The sequence below is a fragment of the Zerene cesonia genome, chromosome 4 (assembly GCF_012273895.1).
Source record: "Zerene cesonia ecotype Mississippi chromosome 4, Zerene_cesonia_1.1, whole genome shotgun sequence".
Lineage (NCBI taxonomy): Eukaryota > Metazoa > Arthropoda > Insecta > Lepidoptera > Pieridae > Zerene > Zerene cesonia.
Window position 1 is genome coordinate 5,027,059 of NC_052105.1, and position 18,569 is coordinate 5,045,627.

At 32.2% G+C, this 18,569-nt stretch overlaps 2 protein-coding genes across 2 annotated transcripts in view; both read left to right on the plus strand.

The window, feature by feature from the left end:
• The window catches only part of LOC119839549 (protein unc-13 homolog A), a 49,497-nt gene extending 43,731 nt beyond the window's left edge, over positions 1-5,766 (plus strand). Inside the window, exons 27-30 of the mRNA XM_038365857.1 lie at positions 553-715; positions 1,274-1,400; positions 1,988-2,059; positions 2,407-5,766. Of these exons, the coding sequence (XP_038221785.1) occupies positions 553-715; positions 1,274-1,400; positions 1,988-2,059; positions 2,407-2,580 (536 nt within the window). The 3' untranslated portion in view covers positions 2,581-5,766. The remainder of the gene's footprint in view (positions 1-552; positions 716-1,273; positions 1,401-1,987; positions 2,060-2,406) is intronic.
• Positions 5,767-6,670: 904 nt separating this feature from the next.
• LOC119839739 (actin-binding Rho-activating protein-like) overlaps positions 6,671-18,569 on the plus strand; it is a 28,263-nt gene continuing 16,364 nt past the window's right edge. Inside the window, exon 1 of the mRNA XM_038366174.1 lies at positions 6,671-6,829. Within this exon, the coding sequence (XP_038222102.1) occupies positions 6,773-6,829 (57 nt within the window). The 5' untranslated portion in view covers positions 6,671-6,772. The remainder of the gene's footprint in view (positions 6,830-18,569) is intronic.

Sequence of the window (18,569 nt, forward strand, 5' to 3'; positions counted from 1 at the left end):
TAATAAATGTTATTTGCAGTTAACAATTTTCTTTTTTCTTTATTACAATATTTATGGCAAGACTAGGTATATTTTAAACAGTTCTTTGAAATAATCCTTCTGTCTTAAACATTTTCTTCCTTCCTTCTTAATCATAAAAAATACTTTACTATGAGCATCTTCGTATTTACTATCCATTTTTGTCTCTTTCCCCATAGTTCTGGCAGCAAATCCTTCCTTCATTAACTCATTATAAAATACTTTATCATGTCGTCGTCGTCGTTGCAGCCTTTTAAGACGTCCACTGTTGGACATAGGCCTCCCCCAAGGACTTCCAAAACGACCGATCACCAGCGGCCTGAGTCCAGCGGCTCCCTGCCACTTTAATCAGGTCGTCCGTCCATCTTATTGAAGGCCGTCCAGCGCTGCGACGTCCTGTACGTGGTCGCCATTCGAGAACCTTTCTGCCCCAACGGCCATTCTTCGGGCTATATGCCCAGCCCAGCGTCACTTCAACTTCCTAATTGCTAACTTGCTTTATCATGTATTTATCATTTATTATTTTCCCCATAGTTGTGGCAGCAAACGACCTGAAGTGGGTGATAGCGAGCGGCATGTTCCGGCCGTTCATAGAAGTGAACCTGATCGGGCCGCACCTCGCCGACAAGAAGAGGAAATTCGCGACCAAGTCCAAGAGCAACAATTGGAGTCCCAAGTTCAATGAGACCTTCCATTTGTGAGTTTTCAAACCTTTCCTTTTTTTTCTTTCAGCCCCTTAAATACACTAATACTCTCTCCTGTCCTGTCTCCCATTATTGTTGTAGTAACTCCAATTTTAATCAAGCTCCAATTTACTCCATCATTCTAATCGCTATTTTAACAAAAGAAGAGTATCAGGGAGCAATCTTTATCCAAATATATTTCTGCTAACTCCCCACCACTATGGTGAATACAACGGAATAATCATACGAAAACAAAATCATGTGGTTTTGAAATAAAGATCACACTAATATGATAAATGTGAAAGTTTGTTTGTTTGGATGTTTGTCCGTCAATCACGTTGAAACTACTTAACGGATTTTGATAAAATTTGGTATACCGTGTGTATGAACTGAACTAGGGTGATAGGATTCTTTTTAAGCCGATTAAATGCTCCTTTCGGATAAAACAGAAATCTTGAATCCATGCGGAGCCGGGACGAGCATCTTTTATTTTCATATTATTCGAGAACAATCTAGAGCGTAGGTTGTGAGAAGGTTCCAGAACGTGTCCTAACAAAGCCGCTCGCCCGCAGCATGGTGAGCGCCACGGAGCAGCTGGAGCTGTTCGAGCTGCACGTGTGCGTGCGCGACTACTGCTTCGCGCGCGAGGACCGGCTCGTGGGCGTCGCCGTCATGCGCCTCGCCGACATCGCGGAGCAGGTGCGTGTCGTAGCCCGCCCGTGCGCTACCGGTGCATACAAACTTTCTAACGTACTGAGAAAAGCGGATATACGATAGCCTCACTTTTCGCTATGTCCCTTTGCAGTTTCAGGGTTTAGTGGATCGTTAATAACTGCGATTGTTCATTATGTTAAATTAAGTTTCAGTTGGATTAATGTGTCATTAAATTTTAGTGATGTGTTTTAACAGTTTCAATGCAGGAGTTATCATTAAAATTATCTATAGTTATCATTAGAATTTTCAATCCATATCAATAGTTGAATTTAATATAGATTTCACTTTAGTTGTTCAATAAATTTTGATAATTCATTTGATATATTTGCATTAAATGTTTCATTTTTCATACAAATGTCCGCTTTTCGTCACAACTTTTTCTAAACATGTTGTCAAAATTACTATGTATTACGAAATGACAATTGGCTATAAAGTTAAGTAACAGAGGGTGCATTGAAAAAATGTTTCCCGAGGCACAGATAATACCGAAACGGCAAATTCAAGTTTGTATGTACCATCCACTCTAATCATTTACCAGCAATATAATAAACTGACTTGTCTTTTGTTGCTAGAAAAACGAAAATATAAACCGATTGGTAACACGCATGCCGGATCAGTGTCGGCAAAACCAAATGACTGACTCTGTAAGTGCTACCTACATGTCACCGAAATGTTAAACTGTATCTATGTTTTTAGTTATTTCTGTGGAGAGTACCTCTTCTGTATGAATGCGCAACCTGTCAGTAGAAATGGTATTATTTAGCAGTTATCTATGTTCTCCCGTTCAGTTTGCCTTCCTTCGATGTTCCTTCGATGAAGATTGATGCATTATTTTCATAGTGCGGCTTTGTTGTTACCTCTTGGTAGATTTTGTATTTAGCAGCTGTCTGTGTCGTTCTATATAACCTTCCTTCAGTGTGCCTCCGCTATCGGAGTTTGGTGTTCCGGCCCCATTCCAGCTCGGTAGTCTAACTCTGGTGCTTGTCCTTAGGGTTCCTGCGCGTGCTGGCTCCCACTCGGGACGAGGGTAAAAATGGACGAAACGGGTTGGACGATATTGAGGATCCTATCGCAGAGGCACAGCGACGAAGTGGCTCGCGAATTCGTCAAACTGAAGTCCGAAATGAGAGCAGAAGCACCATCGGGAAGTCAAGGCCCCTCGTGAACTTTGTAAGATGTGATCTAGTGTTTAAACAATCCATTCGGATCAGATCTTCCAAATTGCGACTGGAAATACCGGTTGTGATAAGTTAACAATAGTACTAAATACGTACGTTTAAACGTGGTTTAATTAATGGACGATAACGAAAACACTCGAGATCTAAAGCGGAATCCGGCGCACCGGCGGTTCCCGGTCAGTGCTCATAGTTTCGTTCGACGCCATTACATTCTCGAGGTGGTATTTTGTAAATAAATTTACGGTGTTTAGTTGTCGCGACTAGTAGAAATATTTTGCACAAACTCGTAAATGTTAGCGAAAAAGACTGACCGTAGGCGGCCGGGCGCTTCGTCCATCGGTTTTTAGGGATCCAGTGAAAAACTCCATCGGACATTTGTTGCTATAGAGAATAACATCTGTGGAACATTTTAAACGCAGTTATTCGTGTAGATATTTAACCGTTTCTTCGAATAAATCATTCAAGTTAACGTAATGTTGTAATCCAAGTAAAATTAACGTACGAGTTTCATGGACGTTATTTGACAATTTTGCTGGATACCTAAATATTCGGATGGACACACTCGATTTATCTACTAATCTGTTTATGGACCAAACTGTCGTTAATACAAACGCATTACCTTATCCTTAAAACGTAATATTAAATCAAACATTATTTATCTAATTAATCATCTAATCGTTATACGTGTACAGTTAATATGATATGGCCTTATCATGTACATTATTCCCTTTGTTGAGTTAAAGCTTTCGGTGCGAAAATGTATGAGTGGACAAATATAATGTGGGGATGCGAGTTCGGATGCGAATGTAAAAATTTCGATATAGACGTTCTTTTAGATGAATGTTCTGGAATGTTTTAATAGAGGTTATTATTTGTTGAACGTCTTCATCTTTTATAACCTTCGTCCTGTTTAAATTCGCATTGTAACGTGATCAAGTTGTGTGTAAATAGAAAATTAAAAAAATGTTATCGCGTATTCACATATTTGCTATTACTTTACGCTTATCCTGTTTAACGATGTTATCTAAAATATTCCCTACGTCCTTTTGTATATTATTGAAAATTGTGATATTGTTATGAGATATCTAAAGTAACCGTCGTGGTTATTTACCTATAAACCTGTTTCATAGTTCGTGAGTGTTTACTGTTATATTTCGCTTCTAATTCATTTGTCCGGTCAGGGCATCGATTAGTTTACCCATAATATATTATAGTATAAAATGTTTAAAAAATATTTAATGTAATATTTACTATTAGACATTCAGTGCTCAAATTAATTTTTGTTAATAAATATTAGTACGATTATTGTGAGTTATTGAATCACTGTCCAGTTAGATTGGTTACTAAGGAACACGGTGTTTGGTCTTATCACATACATAAACGCATATATTTTCAAAATCGCATTACTAATATACCTCAAGTTGTATACGATTTTTATTTTTCTAACTAGCGATGTTTAAGTCATTCAGATTTCGAAGTTTTACGATTGCTGTGTAGATATTTTAATCATGATTCCCAGCAAAATTTCATATATATTTATTTTGTCGACTACGCAATTCTTGGTACATTCCACACGACATGGCTAAATATAACACGTGAACCAAACAAATTTTAGTTTAATTTCCCGGATGCATAAAAGTGAAACGTCATTAGAAGGAGAATTATTTTCGTTGAACTCAAATGATACAGTACAGACATAACTAGTGTGTGAGTTATAACTTCAAAGCGTTAAACTATGCAATTAGTTTTGATTGATGGTTATGAGGGTGCATAATTGGATAATATAATATATTATTCCCTTCTTAAAACCTATGTAATGCAAATCTTAATAACGTGTCACTATGAGACTTTTTAAACTCGACAATAAAGTGTTTATAATCAGCTTCTTTGTTTATACCACGAATTATTGGTGTACAACATTCCATTCTATATATTTTGTATATATTTTATTACATATACTTTATTGGAGGCGGTACTGAAAATATATGTGAGAAGCACATCACTTATCCGACACGGAAATTAGATTTTCAAATAATTATAGTGTTTATCATGGATTACATATCTGTAGATAGAGAATGTGGTTTGTCTAGTCCAAATCTCGATTATATTTAAAATATATTTACGTATCTTAAATTACTATTTAATCTTTTTTATTGATATTGATTTGTATCTGTCGGCAGACGATCGTATAATTAGATTTTATACCTGAGTTACTTTGACAAATTTTATTAAAAATTAGGAAATTAAAAAAACAACCATCTCATTAGTAACGTAAATATTACTTTTTAATAAATTTCTTACCGTTTTTATCGATTTAATTATACGATATGAACTGCTGAATCTCCAATTTGACTGAATTTGTTCTAGAAATGTAATAGAGTGGATTATAATTTCAATATTTTATTATTCGTTTTCTCTAAGCACACTTCTATAATAGTAGATTTTATGTTCTGTTAATCTCTTAAAGATAATAATTAATGCAAGAGAATCTTCCGTGTGCTATAAATATTGTTGTTTAGTAAAATTACATATAGTAATCAATGAGTGGTTAGAATTGCTGTCAGGTAGATTATTTAATCGATTTTTTATCCTTGTTCTTTTAGTTATTTAAAATAACAGAATTGGCGCCGTAAATATGTTTTTGTTTTTGGAAAATGTACATTTTAATCGTAACGGTCAAATAAATAAAATGAAAATATATTTTTACACAATACAACGGTTGATTTTTGTTCTCATAATGTATATTGTATACTGAACGCAGGTTCATTCGTCCATCACAGTGGGTAAGTAAAAAGGAGCTGGTTTTGTAGGAACTACTCGTATAGTATGAAAACTTAAATGTTGTATGCATTCATATTTTTATAGTTTATTTATTTATCTATAATTTAAATTTATTTTCATAGTTTTATTTAATTCAAATGCGCACAGTATTCATGGATTGTCATTATATACGTCGCTAATACCTTTACCAATTGACAATACCTGGTAAATATTATTTTTAAGAGTAAAATGTGATGTCCCATGCATCAGCATCATTGTAAGTCGGTTACGCTCCAATTCTAGTATTAAATATCACTTAACATTGCATATATCTTTGTATAAACGCATATATGTAAATGTTACATGTTTAAACACATTATTGAATTTAGAATTTTTATGAAAAAAAAAATAAATATCCGTATTTCAAATATATATTTTTGTTTAATTTTTCCCGCCCTTCTAAGGAAAATAAATGTATGTTATTTAGATATTTTTTCGTTGTGTGTTACTTAATTGTTTCCGAAGGTATAGAAAGACAAAATTATTGGAAATAGAAATTTATATATATTATCGCCTGGAACAAGACAAATGAACGAACAGATACACGAGACATACATACCATTTACCTGCTTTATGGTCTTAATAATTTTGCGCTCCAAAAAATGACTATCTCTTTTCATGTTTTTTTCAGAAAAAAAATGTTGGAAAAAAAATTTGTACGCTACTGATTAGTACTACAAAATTTCAGGACGTCTTCAATCAAGTACCTTTGTTTTTCAGGTTTTTATAGTTACGAGGATCACATCTGAAGTTGTAAATGTTACATAATTTATATTAGATAAAGTTAATATTATAACTTACTTGAGGCTTGTTAGCTGTGTTTTGTAAAAGATAGCCTAGTATGATACTATGATATTCGATGGATGAATTAAACCTTAACTGAAGTAGCTAATACAAAATTTGGATTTTCTGCATACATTATGTGTAACAGTTTAACTACAGTTTGCCAACCAGCCAGAACCGCAAACTGTAAAATTGAACAAAGTTAAATTCTCAGCTATTTATAAAGCCATAAATTTACCATTGTAAAAGTATAGTATGTATTTACTCCAACCCGTGTTTACTCCAGAACGGAACTCCTATAGTGGACGTAATTTTCCACGAATTTTGAGCGCACATCTGATTCACAATAACCCTTAACGAAATTCCAACACAGCTGATCAAACAATCTATTTCAATAACTATATGTTTGGAACGTAGACACTCCTACGGTTCACGCCTGTAGCGTCACGAGCAGGGTCAAGCGAGCTATTTAAAAACGTCATTCATTCATAAAACCGGTACAGCATTGCAAGAGTAACCGTTTCGCAGTGAACACGTCCATTTAAATTTCAGTGTTTCTTATAAAGTGCTTACGACATGAGTGGGAATTTCCTTACGATACCCAACGATGACTCTATCCAGCGGCGATCGAGGGTAAGGCTTCGGTTATATAAACTTTAATAGTATTACTTGATTATCTGTGGTTATCAAGCATGTGATGTGAAATTGTTGAAGTGAGCGGTTTAAATATGTGGTAATAAACGGTGCACGGAATATTAATTGAAAATGTGTGGTTAGTTTAAAATATTATTGGTAGTTTAGAGAACTAAAAATTGTATCGGTCGTAGTAAGATAAGTTAAAAATACAATTTCATAATAAATTAATTCCAAATATAATAAATCCCATATTATTCCCCTGTTTCTGTAAGTAATTTGAAATATTTGTCATTAGCAGCCCAACATAATAGAGTTCAAATATTAAATCTTTGTATTTAGTAAAACCTCTAAATTTGTTCTACCAATATCCTTACCAAAAATAGTTTATAAAAAAATTATAAATCACAAAATTGGCAAGCATCAGTCAAATAAAACCTTCAAATCTTTTTCAGCATCTCCACTAGACGGAAATTGGTGATAAGGGGGATATGTAAATAAAGTGTTACAATGCTAAAAACAAATAGTTTTACGATTCGAAATACGGATGTCCATTCTTAAACCAAGGTCTTATCTCTACGTTTAATCCGACTTGCGTTATAAACAAGAATGTACTTGTGATGTTACATTTCGATTATTGAACGTATGGTTATTTGAATTTCACAACTGAATTGAATTTATTAATGACATACATAATAATTCAATGACTGAAGATTGATCTTCAAACAAACATAAAATGAAAGTAATTTATTTAATGCTGTTAAATAATGTACTTAAAATATTAACGAGTTTTCATAATAATGTTGTTAGGCTCAGCTTATATATTATGACATTATCGGTAATTGTATCATGCGTTCAGTCAACCGATCTTATTTAAGTGGAAGTTGTAAACAAATGCTTTAATTATAAGAAATAAAATACAAATTACACTATTGAATAATAGCTATATCGTGAATAATTAGTATGTTAGTAATATATTAGCGATATCATAGTTAAACTGAATTTGAACATACAATTTTGAAAACAATTAACATCCAACCATTTATACTAATTTCATGGCAATCTGTGATGAAATTTTAACCTGAAACGTTAATGTTCTCATTATCTTTCATCTACCAGTTTATCTATAGCTGCAGCAGCACAATTTCTAGCAAACCATAAAAGTAACGACTTATATCCACAATTGATAATTGCGTGCAAAGAAATAGACAGAGGAGTAAAACCTTAAAAAGTTAGACCTATCAATAAGATTATCCAAAGTCTTATAAGGCTTTATCATGGATTTTGTCGGCTAAAACGCGACAGGCGCCAAGTGGTACAAACCAGAATAATCGGATAAAGATTAACCTATAGAGATCCGTGTTTTTATGATAGGGCTGGACTAGTTTTGGGATCCATGTTTCTCGTTTATTTTGAACAAGAGAATTTGTTTATATCGGATATTTGTATCAAGTATCTATTAACATTATTTTTTCATTGGGCTTTTAAGCATAAGCCGAAGAAAATATATTTTACTGTCAACATATATTTTAACATCAAATATTAATTCATTATTGTTTCTATAAGAATATCTCTATCACAAGTCCCTCGGGCATGCAGGCTATTGCAAATAATAATAGGGTAAAATAGCATTATAAGGCTTTGGTATTATTTTACGTATTTCACTAATTATTGCATTTAATAACTGATTTATTTGTTTATTACTCATTTTGTCATGAAATGAAATACAACAATACAACTCTATAGCATCAGTCAAATTATTGGTTTGCGTATTATGAATATACATTTTTAAAAGATTTTAGGCTTCTTTCGGTTTGCGTTAAGGAAACTCGTTCATGGTCTCATAAAAAGTGATTTATGTGTATATTCCGAATCCATTTAGATGCTTTCATGGTTATAGTAAGCTTCGTTCAATAACAGACTCCTGAGTACTTAAAGTACAATTTCATGCAAGAAATTTTGATGAACAATTTTGTACAAAGAGGGAGTGTACTGAAGTTTTACCTTTATGTTCTATCCAGATTATTATTAATAGGCACAAAGATCTCAATCTAGTTCAGCTGCAAACTAATCATATTAAAGTTTAATCAAACTTTTTTCCGCTCAGTATTTTATATTCATTAAGGGCTAATTTCCATCAATACCTATAATGAAACATGTTTAATTATTAAGTATCTTTCATAAATATTCGTCATTAACATTTCAATATCTTACAATGATAATGAACGCACTAATACATTTGCTAATAGATATATGCATACTATATGGACAACGACCTTGCTATGAACTACCATACATAATAAAATACGATTTGCAAATTATTCATTATTATTTTGTATTATAATAGGGCTCAAAGACAATACATGAAGGCGACGATAAAGAATTTGTAACAATGTCAAGAACAGAGCTGGCGGATCGCCAACAAGTTTTTAATTTCCACAAAAGAAATGTCTAATGTTGTTTGAAGCTGAACCGCTGTTCTGTCTTCAATGCCCCTTAAAACAGCTTTTTATTACCCTATTTTTTAAACTTTTGAATTTGTGACGCCCATGTTCTTCTTTAAAATCAATACAAGTTCTATTTATGAACTTTAATCCTAGATTATCGAGAAAATTTGTAACGAAATAATAACAAATAATAAAATTTACATGTAACAGCTCCACAATAATAAATAATTGTTTATTCTTTTATCTAAGACTCTCTTAATTATCCATAACTACAAATACTAAGTAGGTAATTATGTTTTGTTAGAAATGATTGATCGTTTCTTAGTCTATTGCGTCTTAGAATCTGTATAATCGTACCCCGAAACGTTTTTACGGTTACCTCTCACGGTCGTTCAGAGTTCGATGACTGAAAAGTATACACGTCCAATGCCATGCTCATAAACAAGCAATTACTTAAAATAATCCAAATCCAAAGGAACACCGAAATAAACGTCCAATTTGCATGAATTCCTTTAAATATTCCCGTCGGAAGTGACTCACCGCAATCTTTCAAACTGAAACGAAAGGTCGTAAAGATGAATCATTGTCATTAACACACGTTGGACATGGGAAGACGCGTTTGTCTAATAATAACTTTTGAGCTCACACATATCGATGGCTTCTGAAACAAATATATTGACTGTGAGATTAATTTTTCAGTGTATTGTGTCAAAATGCTTCTTAGTTCAATATACGATAAGTATAACCGTTGTGCAATGCACATACCATAATACGTAAATCTATAAGCGATCTTACGTAACTGCAAATTCTAATTTTAGTTAAACTAATCTAATGTTATTTATCTGCGCTGTGAAATGCAGCAATAAAATATCTGTATATTTCTCATATAATAACCCGTGTGTTTCTTAATAGGATCGCAATTTTCTTGACTTTGCTAGTAAATAAATCATATTTTATGTATAGACAAAGACAAAATTAATAAAAAAATTAATAAAGACCTTCTCGAAACTCTAGATAGATTTCTTATATTGTCCTGTAATCGTTTATAAGCTAACATAGAAACATTTATTATGTAAGCAAATTAAATAAAAGCTTACTAGCTACACTCCTTTCATACTTCAGTTAGTGTAAAAGGTTTAGTTCCATAATATAATATTCTACAAAGAGTGCAGTCCATATTTTAAATTGTAGTTTAAGAGATGCTAGAATTTCTTGTAAATATGTATAAAAATAAAAATACGTTGTGCAATGTTCCCAGCTGATGTTCTTTGGAGACTTAAGGTAAATAGTAGAAATACAATGACCAACTTCAAAGTATTTACAAAGCGTTTGTATTTATTTTCTTTAAGTACTCGCCCACGTAGTTCTTTTTAAACGCTTTAAATGCTTAAATATAATATAGCCTCCGTGTCTCCAAAGAAAAACATTTAAATTTGAGACGTAAAATTATAATTAAAATAGCTAGAGATCAATTTTATACCTAACATAGTGATAAGCGATGAATTGAAATAAGGAGATTTAGAAGATGGAATAATCAACCTGAATATTACGCACTGTTTGGAATTAGGAAAGGATTTATCTGGAAGAAATGAGTCAATTAAACTCTAAAAACGATTTATTGCTTTCAGATGCCTAAGATGCGTGGGGATTTAATGATGAGAATCAGATTTATGTTACTTATATTCAGCATTAATTCTAAAAGACGTTAAATTATAATATATATTACTTTCCTACTTTCGTTTATCTGGTTGTAAGAAAATCTTGGGATCTCTTATATATTTTCTTGATGTAAAATACTATAGAATAAGGGGAATGCCCGGAATTTTTCAATCTTCTGGAGACTTAGTGAACAAAAATGTCCTTTATACATTTTTATGATGTGGAATATTTCGCATTTTTTATTATTTGTAAATAAAAGTGAAGTCCCGTGTCCCCTACTGGGGTATGGAGCAGATGATGTTCATCTGTTTCACTGATCGATTTTCTTTACGGACAAGTAGGTGATCAGACTTCTGTGTCCTGCCAGACCGAGACATTTTTTTTTCTTTTCGTGCGTCCCCACCGGGAATTGAACCCAGGACTCCCCCGGTTCTACGCTCACGCGTTAACCACTGTGCCAAGGAGGCGGTCAATATTATTTGTAAATACTTATATAAAATTCTTAGAAATCATTCAAGTAAGTTGGTTTAATTAACAGAGTATTTTAATAACTATTAAGCCATTAGGTACCAAGTAAACCCAGTGTTTGATAGTTTACGAAATATTTCAGATTTTCCAAATTTATATTAAAACTTATAAGATCTACTTTATTTTCGGCAATCTATTTCGAATATATTTATTCGATAAATATTTCGATCTCATTTCTCAATCATCGATTACAACAAATAGCTTTGCTTGCCAAAATATTATTATGTGTGCAAACATAATTAGGTATAAAAATATTTTATTTCGATTTTGAAAATCCATAAATTACAGTAGATTACAATAATACATGCTATTTAGGTAATAACTTAAGCATTTTTATCTCATCGAGGTCAAATTTATACCTAAGTATTCCAAACGATCAAATAATAATTATAATTACATACTAGCTTACGCATAACCAAAGTGTAAGAGTTAGTTACCTACGTCCAAACAGTCATATAGAGAAATACTATTTGCAAATGTCGTCCAACACTTATAGGATTTGCGTATTCGTATGAATCTGAGTGAACGGTATTATATAAGATTATTTGCCGTGGGCTGTCTTTTAAAATACATATAACCCACATAACATATGAGAACTTCGTCTTGTAAACGTCACTCTCTGGTTAAAGAGAGATAAATACAAAAAAGTAATTTTCTATGTCGGTTTAGGCACAGATAATATAATACTATGTTAAGAAATATGTTATTTTCTCGATTTCATAGATACAAACTACTCAGAAAAGCTTTTCCTGCAAGTCTACTACGTGCTTCCCTATATTATAGCTTGTGGGAAAAGGCTAGAAGCGGAATTTTATATTTAAGCACATTAATATTATAATTGTGTAAGTTTGTTTGTTTGAATGTTTGTCCGTCAATCGCACTGAATCTACTTAACGGATTTTAATGAATTTTGGTATACAGACAGGATATGAGCTGACTTAGGTGATGGGATAATTTTTATCCCGATTAAATGCTACTACCAGTGTTTATAATCTTACTAGCTGACTCGACGAACTTCGCAACACCATTGATCTTATTTTCAAACATTTATCCATATTTTTGCCTTTTAAACCTTCCCTGGACTATTATGAATGCATCAAACCCAAAATTATCAAAATCGACCCAGCCCGTCTAGAGTTTTAGCGAGACTAACGAACAGCAATTGATTTTTATATACAAGAAGACTAGCTTCCCGCCCGCGCCCGCCTCCGTACTGTTCTTACCTTTTAAACCCTCCCTGGACTACTCAGAATGCACCAAAACCATGATTATAAAATCAGACCAGCCAATCTCGAGTTTTAGCGAGACTAACGAACAGCATATTTATATATAAGATGTAGACAAAGGCATCTAGTAATTATGTAAATATGGCATATAAGGTTATGTCTTAATTATATGTAAAAGTGGTTTCTTTCCTCCAATGAGATATATTAAATAATTCAAAATGGATGTCCCGAATCCTTTGTAAAATAATATTTCGCGTAAATATGAATATATGCGTGTATGTGTGTGACTAATGTTACACGATATAAACCATGGTTGGCGCCAATTGTTTATTGTTATACTTGCATTTAGACGTATCGCGATTAATAATTTACGGACATATTAACAGCAAGATAAATGTTTTCATTTATCTTGCTATCAATAATTTAAAATAACATTGATTATTATCCCAAAGATCGTGATTTTCGTATTATATTTAAAGAATAATTAAAGCTACCTACGATGCGGTTCTGAAGTCTTTTACGATTTTGATGAGCAATGATAATATTGTATTTGGAACATAGCATTTATTTAGTTTACATGTTTTATATGCACCAGTTCCTGAAACAAGCGAGTAGGAAGTATAGATTAAAATCTTAATACTATTTAGCAATGATGTATTCATGAAGATAATAATTTATTTAAAATAATACGCATGAACGAAAACAACTTATTTTCGTCGCAAGCAATAGAATACTTGGAAACCATACGATTTTATATTACCTTCTGGAAATGTACCCACGTACCTCATACTTATCTCATATAATATCATAATATCATAATGTTATTTTTTCATGTAGTTATTATTATTATTATGTTAAGTTTATCCTTGAAGTGGATTTTGATTTCTCGATTCTCGTAATTATTTTTATACATACCATTTTAGATCAAACCCTTCAAATTAAACAACCGAATTTCCAATATACAAAGGTAATAAGATTTTATATCCTATAAATTTAAATGGCATTTCATACGAAAATGTCTGATTTACATGGTGAGATGTAAAACAATGATCTTAATATTATCCTTAACCACTATATTAACCACTAATTAGTAATAATTTTGCAGGAGGATGGATGGTGATGAACCGATCTCTATGAAATATCGGATTTGGTTTAGAGATTATATGTAATTTGAATTAGCATACATAAGCTACCCGAATACAAGGCGAGTCGGGATCCAGCATATTTTAGAAATTAAAACGAAGTAATAAATAGTACTTTTATTTTTCGTGGTCAAAGATCTGAAAACAATCTTCAACTTTTGCAAATAATTTACGCCGGTTTCCGAGGTTTAATTTAACTTTTATTCGTTTATGCTTTAGGCAAAATACAGTCTTTTATGTATTACACGTGGTATATTTTCAGTCGAGGGCCGAATTTGGCGGGAAGTATATTTGGCAGGCTTATTGCAAGGTTAATGACATTGTTCGCTGTAGCAGAAAGCATGTCATTTCATGCGTGGATTCATTGCATACATCATGTTATCGAACGTTTAATAGTTTATTGTAAACATCCCCTTTGTGTGTACTAGATAAAATTGTAATGGGACTACACGGAAGGCATCGGATTTCAAATAAAAAGATAATCGTTAAAATCGGTTCACCTAGTCGAAAGATGTGGTGTTACAAACACAAAGAAATACAAACGAATTTATAATATCAATGAAATTTGAATGGTTGGGATGATCAAATATTCATATTATGGATTAACTTTAACTCTTTTCCTTCGATATGCCGTGAGATTTTTGGAATTTGTATGTCATATTATTTGATTAGCAAATCATTACTTACTTCATAGCTAATTTTCATTTCCATATAATTCATATATACAATTTAAGATATTATAATCTATATACATACATAAGTAATGTAGTATACACTTATAATTATTATTAAATATAAATTATGTGAAAAATACATATGCGTAGGACAAAGTTATATATAACACTAGCTTTTGCCCGAGGCTTTGCACTCGTTACATTCGGAATAGTTAAATAGATGTTATTATACATATAACCTTTTTCTTGAATCACTCGTATCTATAAAATATCCCATCAAAATCCGTTGTGTTGTTTTAAAGATTTAAGCATACATAGAGACAGACGCGATAAGCGAGCTTTGCTTTATACTATGAAGTGATACGGACTTTCTGCATGTGTGCAGTATCTAACACACACCTAATAAGTTTTCTAGAGCTGAAACGTACGCAACGCTGATCAAATTTGACGCATTGAATAGAAATTACTAAGAAATACAGTACCTGTAGGTACGATTGCACATCCTCCCACATTTAATATAAAATGTCATTGAACAGTGGACGGAAATATTGAATTTATGTGCCAGCAAATTCAACAATTATTAACTTGTAGAGTATATTGTGTTGTTATGTGCTGAATGGTAGTAGCATTAGATGTTAGGCACTTTATATAAAACTCACAACAAACTTGATGTTCTGTAGCTAAAATTATGCAAAATGACTAGTCGGTACATTGGCTAATTAAAGATGAATGGTAAATCCAATGTTATTTGTATCTAAAGTGGTATTTGTAGATGAGTATCTTGAAAAACACATTACCATATATAATTTGACACACACATATAATTTGACATCGCTCCCATATCAACATACATTTTAATATAGTGCCATGTATCAGAATTAAAATACACATCATAAGGTAGGTAAATAAGACATTTCACTGTGGTAACAAGTAGACTTTGTCACTCTTTAGCCTCGTATCGATCTTTAGACACATAAAATTCTCGCGTCACAATGTTAGTAACCATACTCCTCCTAAACGGCTGGAACGATTCTCACGAAAGTTTGTTTGCTTATCGGGTAGATCTGAGTCTCGGCCAATATCTATTTTTTTATACCCTTAACTGACAAAAGTCAGGCAGAACAGCGTTTGACGGTTCAGCTAGTAATAGTATAAAATCATTCCGTCGCGACGTGTAAGAAAGACAAATTGGCAAACAAACACACTTTCGGATTTATGATATTAGTAAGCACTAAGGGTTGAAATAAATAAACGGCAACCCTAATTTAAGCCAAAACGCGTTAGGTTTGATGCTAATCCCTGATGCCAATTAATCTACTAGAATTAGGAGAGCTTATCCGGGCTCGAATTATCATTCATTTTGTCCCTGTGTGATTGATTCGGGTTCATTTATTATTTTGCTTATTTTGACATTATTTAGCATCGGTTGATTGCAGCTTTTTCCGGGATTTTGTTGTATTATACCGGTTTTATTCTACCTGCTCTCGAGTTTCAAATGAGATTATAAAATACCGAAACATAATGAAAAATAGATGTTTATTGGTTGATTGGTTTTAAGTAAAATGTTTTGAATATTTTATACTATGCACGAGATTCGTTCAACAATTTCATCACAAGTCTAAATTATTATGAGTCATTATTTCTTATTAGAACAATTACCTATATACTTTCTATAACTATAATTAATTCCGTAGAAACGATATTTGTAAACGACTTCAAATTGAAAAACTAATTGAATTGGTACAACTTTAATCAAAATTAACTCTTACCTATAAAAAATAAAGAGACATTCAATTTGAGATTTCCACGAAAATTAGATTAAAATTTTAGATGAAGATCTTTTATACCTAATTCCTGCTTAAATAAGGAGAAAACGTGAGACAGGATATTATGCACAAACTTCTAGCTTCTTAAAACGTATATAAAATAATATATTAGAAATTCTAGGGAAAATTTAAAATATATGTTTCTCGAGAATAGTCTGAGGTAAGAATAATTAGTGTTAGACGGTATGTTTATACATACTTTCTTAAAGGTCTGGATATCATAGCTATCTATTGTCACATCGGATAAACAATTAAAAATAATACCAACATTTGACGCAAACGTGGGCCTCTAAGTACTTAGAACAAAAGCATTTTTCATTGTAAATATAATTAGCAGCGAATTGGCAAGTACGGGGAGATCCATCAACAGAAGCGTCAGTGAGTAGGAAGGGTAAGATGTTATGATACACGTTTAAGTATTCGAAGCAAGTCCAAATCGCACCAGGTGTTGGCAAAGCAGCATGACATAAATCATGACTAATTTCAGTGGGTACTAGCTACTAACTGGAAAACTTCTAGATCATTTACAGTATCATATATTCAATGTACGATTCAGGGTCTGGAAGTTAGTTAATTCCTCAGGCAAGTAACTGTAGAAATGCGGACTTCATAACTTTAAAATTAAAATAAACGTTATAAGGAGAAAAAGCTTATTTGATACGTTTTAGCTCAAAAACTACAATATATTTTAAAGTTTTGTAACTTATATAAAGCTTCATTATTCCTGCGTGATATAACCTTTTTTTTATGCGGAGAAAGGGGCTAGTACAATATGATTTTTAACTCTTATGTATTAAACATAATATTAATTAATCAAAACGTGGGTATTTATTATGTATATGTGTAGTATCCTTACTATCCTACAATATACTCTGAAGTTATATACCCCATTACAAAGTTCCCTTACCCGGTGATAGTTTTACGATTATTTACTCCCCTATGCTCCTTATGATCTTATATTCAGTGCTTCTCTCCTTCTATCTGTAATGTTTTCACGCTTATTTTTTGCTCTGATAAAGTTACTAAGGCAATATATAATATCAACAATTTATGCAAAGAAGTTCCCAACATTCGTTCATATTTGTAAAGCATATCTTTGTATTATTACAATTAGTATAGATTATTAACTTAATTAATATACTTTTTTTCGGTACAAAAAATTTCACTTCTCATTATCATTTGCTTGTTTATTACTTCTAAACGGATCCAGCATTACGATTTTTATTAATACGTGTTTTTTATTAATTGATGTTGATTTCTTGAAAGATTTCCTTGAAACCACATAAAGGGTTCATCAAAGATAGCATAAAGGTCATTGACATATTTTGCATGTTATCTATTTCCTAAACACCAAGGTCGTTGATCCTTCGCGTAACCCAATTCGTAAAGGTATTTCGAAAGACAATTTCATCAAAGTACCCTTAAAGCTGAGGATTTTCGGTATTTGCAAAACGATTTATTGAAGATTTAATGAAATTCATGATGTGTCATTTTGAGAAACTTTATTCATATTAATGGAGTTTCATTTTATATTTAACTCATCAGGTCTTAATTAAACTTTACTTTAAATTCCTTTGATCGGATTTCATTAAAAGTGGACTTTGGAAAAGGCTTTTTTATAATATAATGAAATAAATTCTAACAAAAATACATTTACGTGGATAAACGACGCAGCGAAACTTAATTAGCTGTTTAATCACAAAAGTTTGTCGGAAGACACTTTCTCTGAAAATCATAGGTTTAATGACAGTTGGCAATGAAGAGGGCATTGACACATCTAAACTTGGACAAACTTTGAACACCGACAAATATTTTGAAGCGTTCTCAAATATGAATTGTAAGCAATTGCCTCAAACTTTTTACAACAACGTTCTGCAAATGAAAATACCTTCTAGAATCTTCTAGACTAAAACCGAAAAAGTAAACTGAATACGAAATCAATGAAAAGCAATAAAAATTTAATTTCTTACGATGTTTTGAAAATAATATGCGACAATGTGTAGTGGTTGATACTTGACTTTACACAAGAGGTTTTAAGTTCGATGCCCTCTGGAGAATAATAAGTCTCAGTCTGGATGTTCTTTTAAACATCCATTAGTAAAACAAGACATGTGTACTCATGTTTCCATACAATGAGAATAAATAACATGGAAGATGCATTCGTCTCAAATACGTTTAGCTTTCATTGCAGGACATCAGTGAATTTAACCCGTAATTAGAATCTGCTCTTTTCTTACA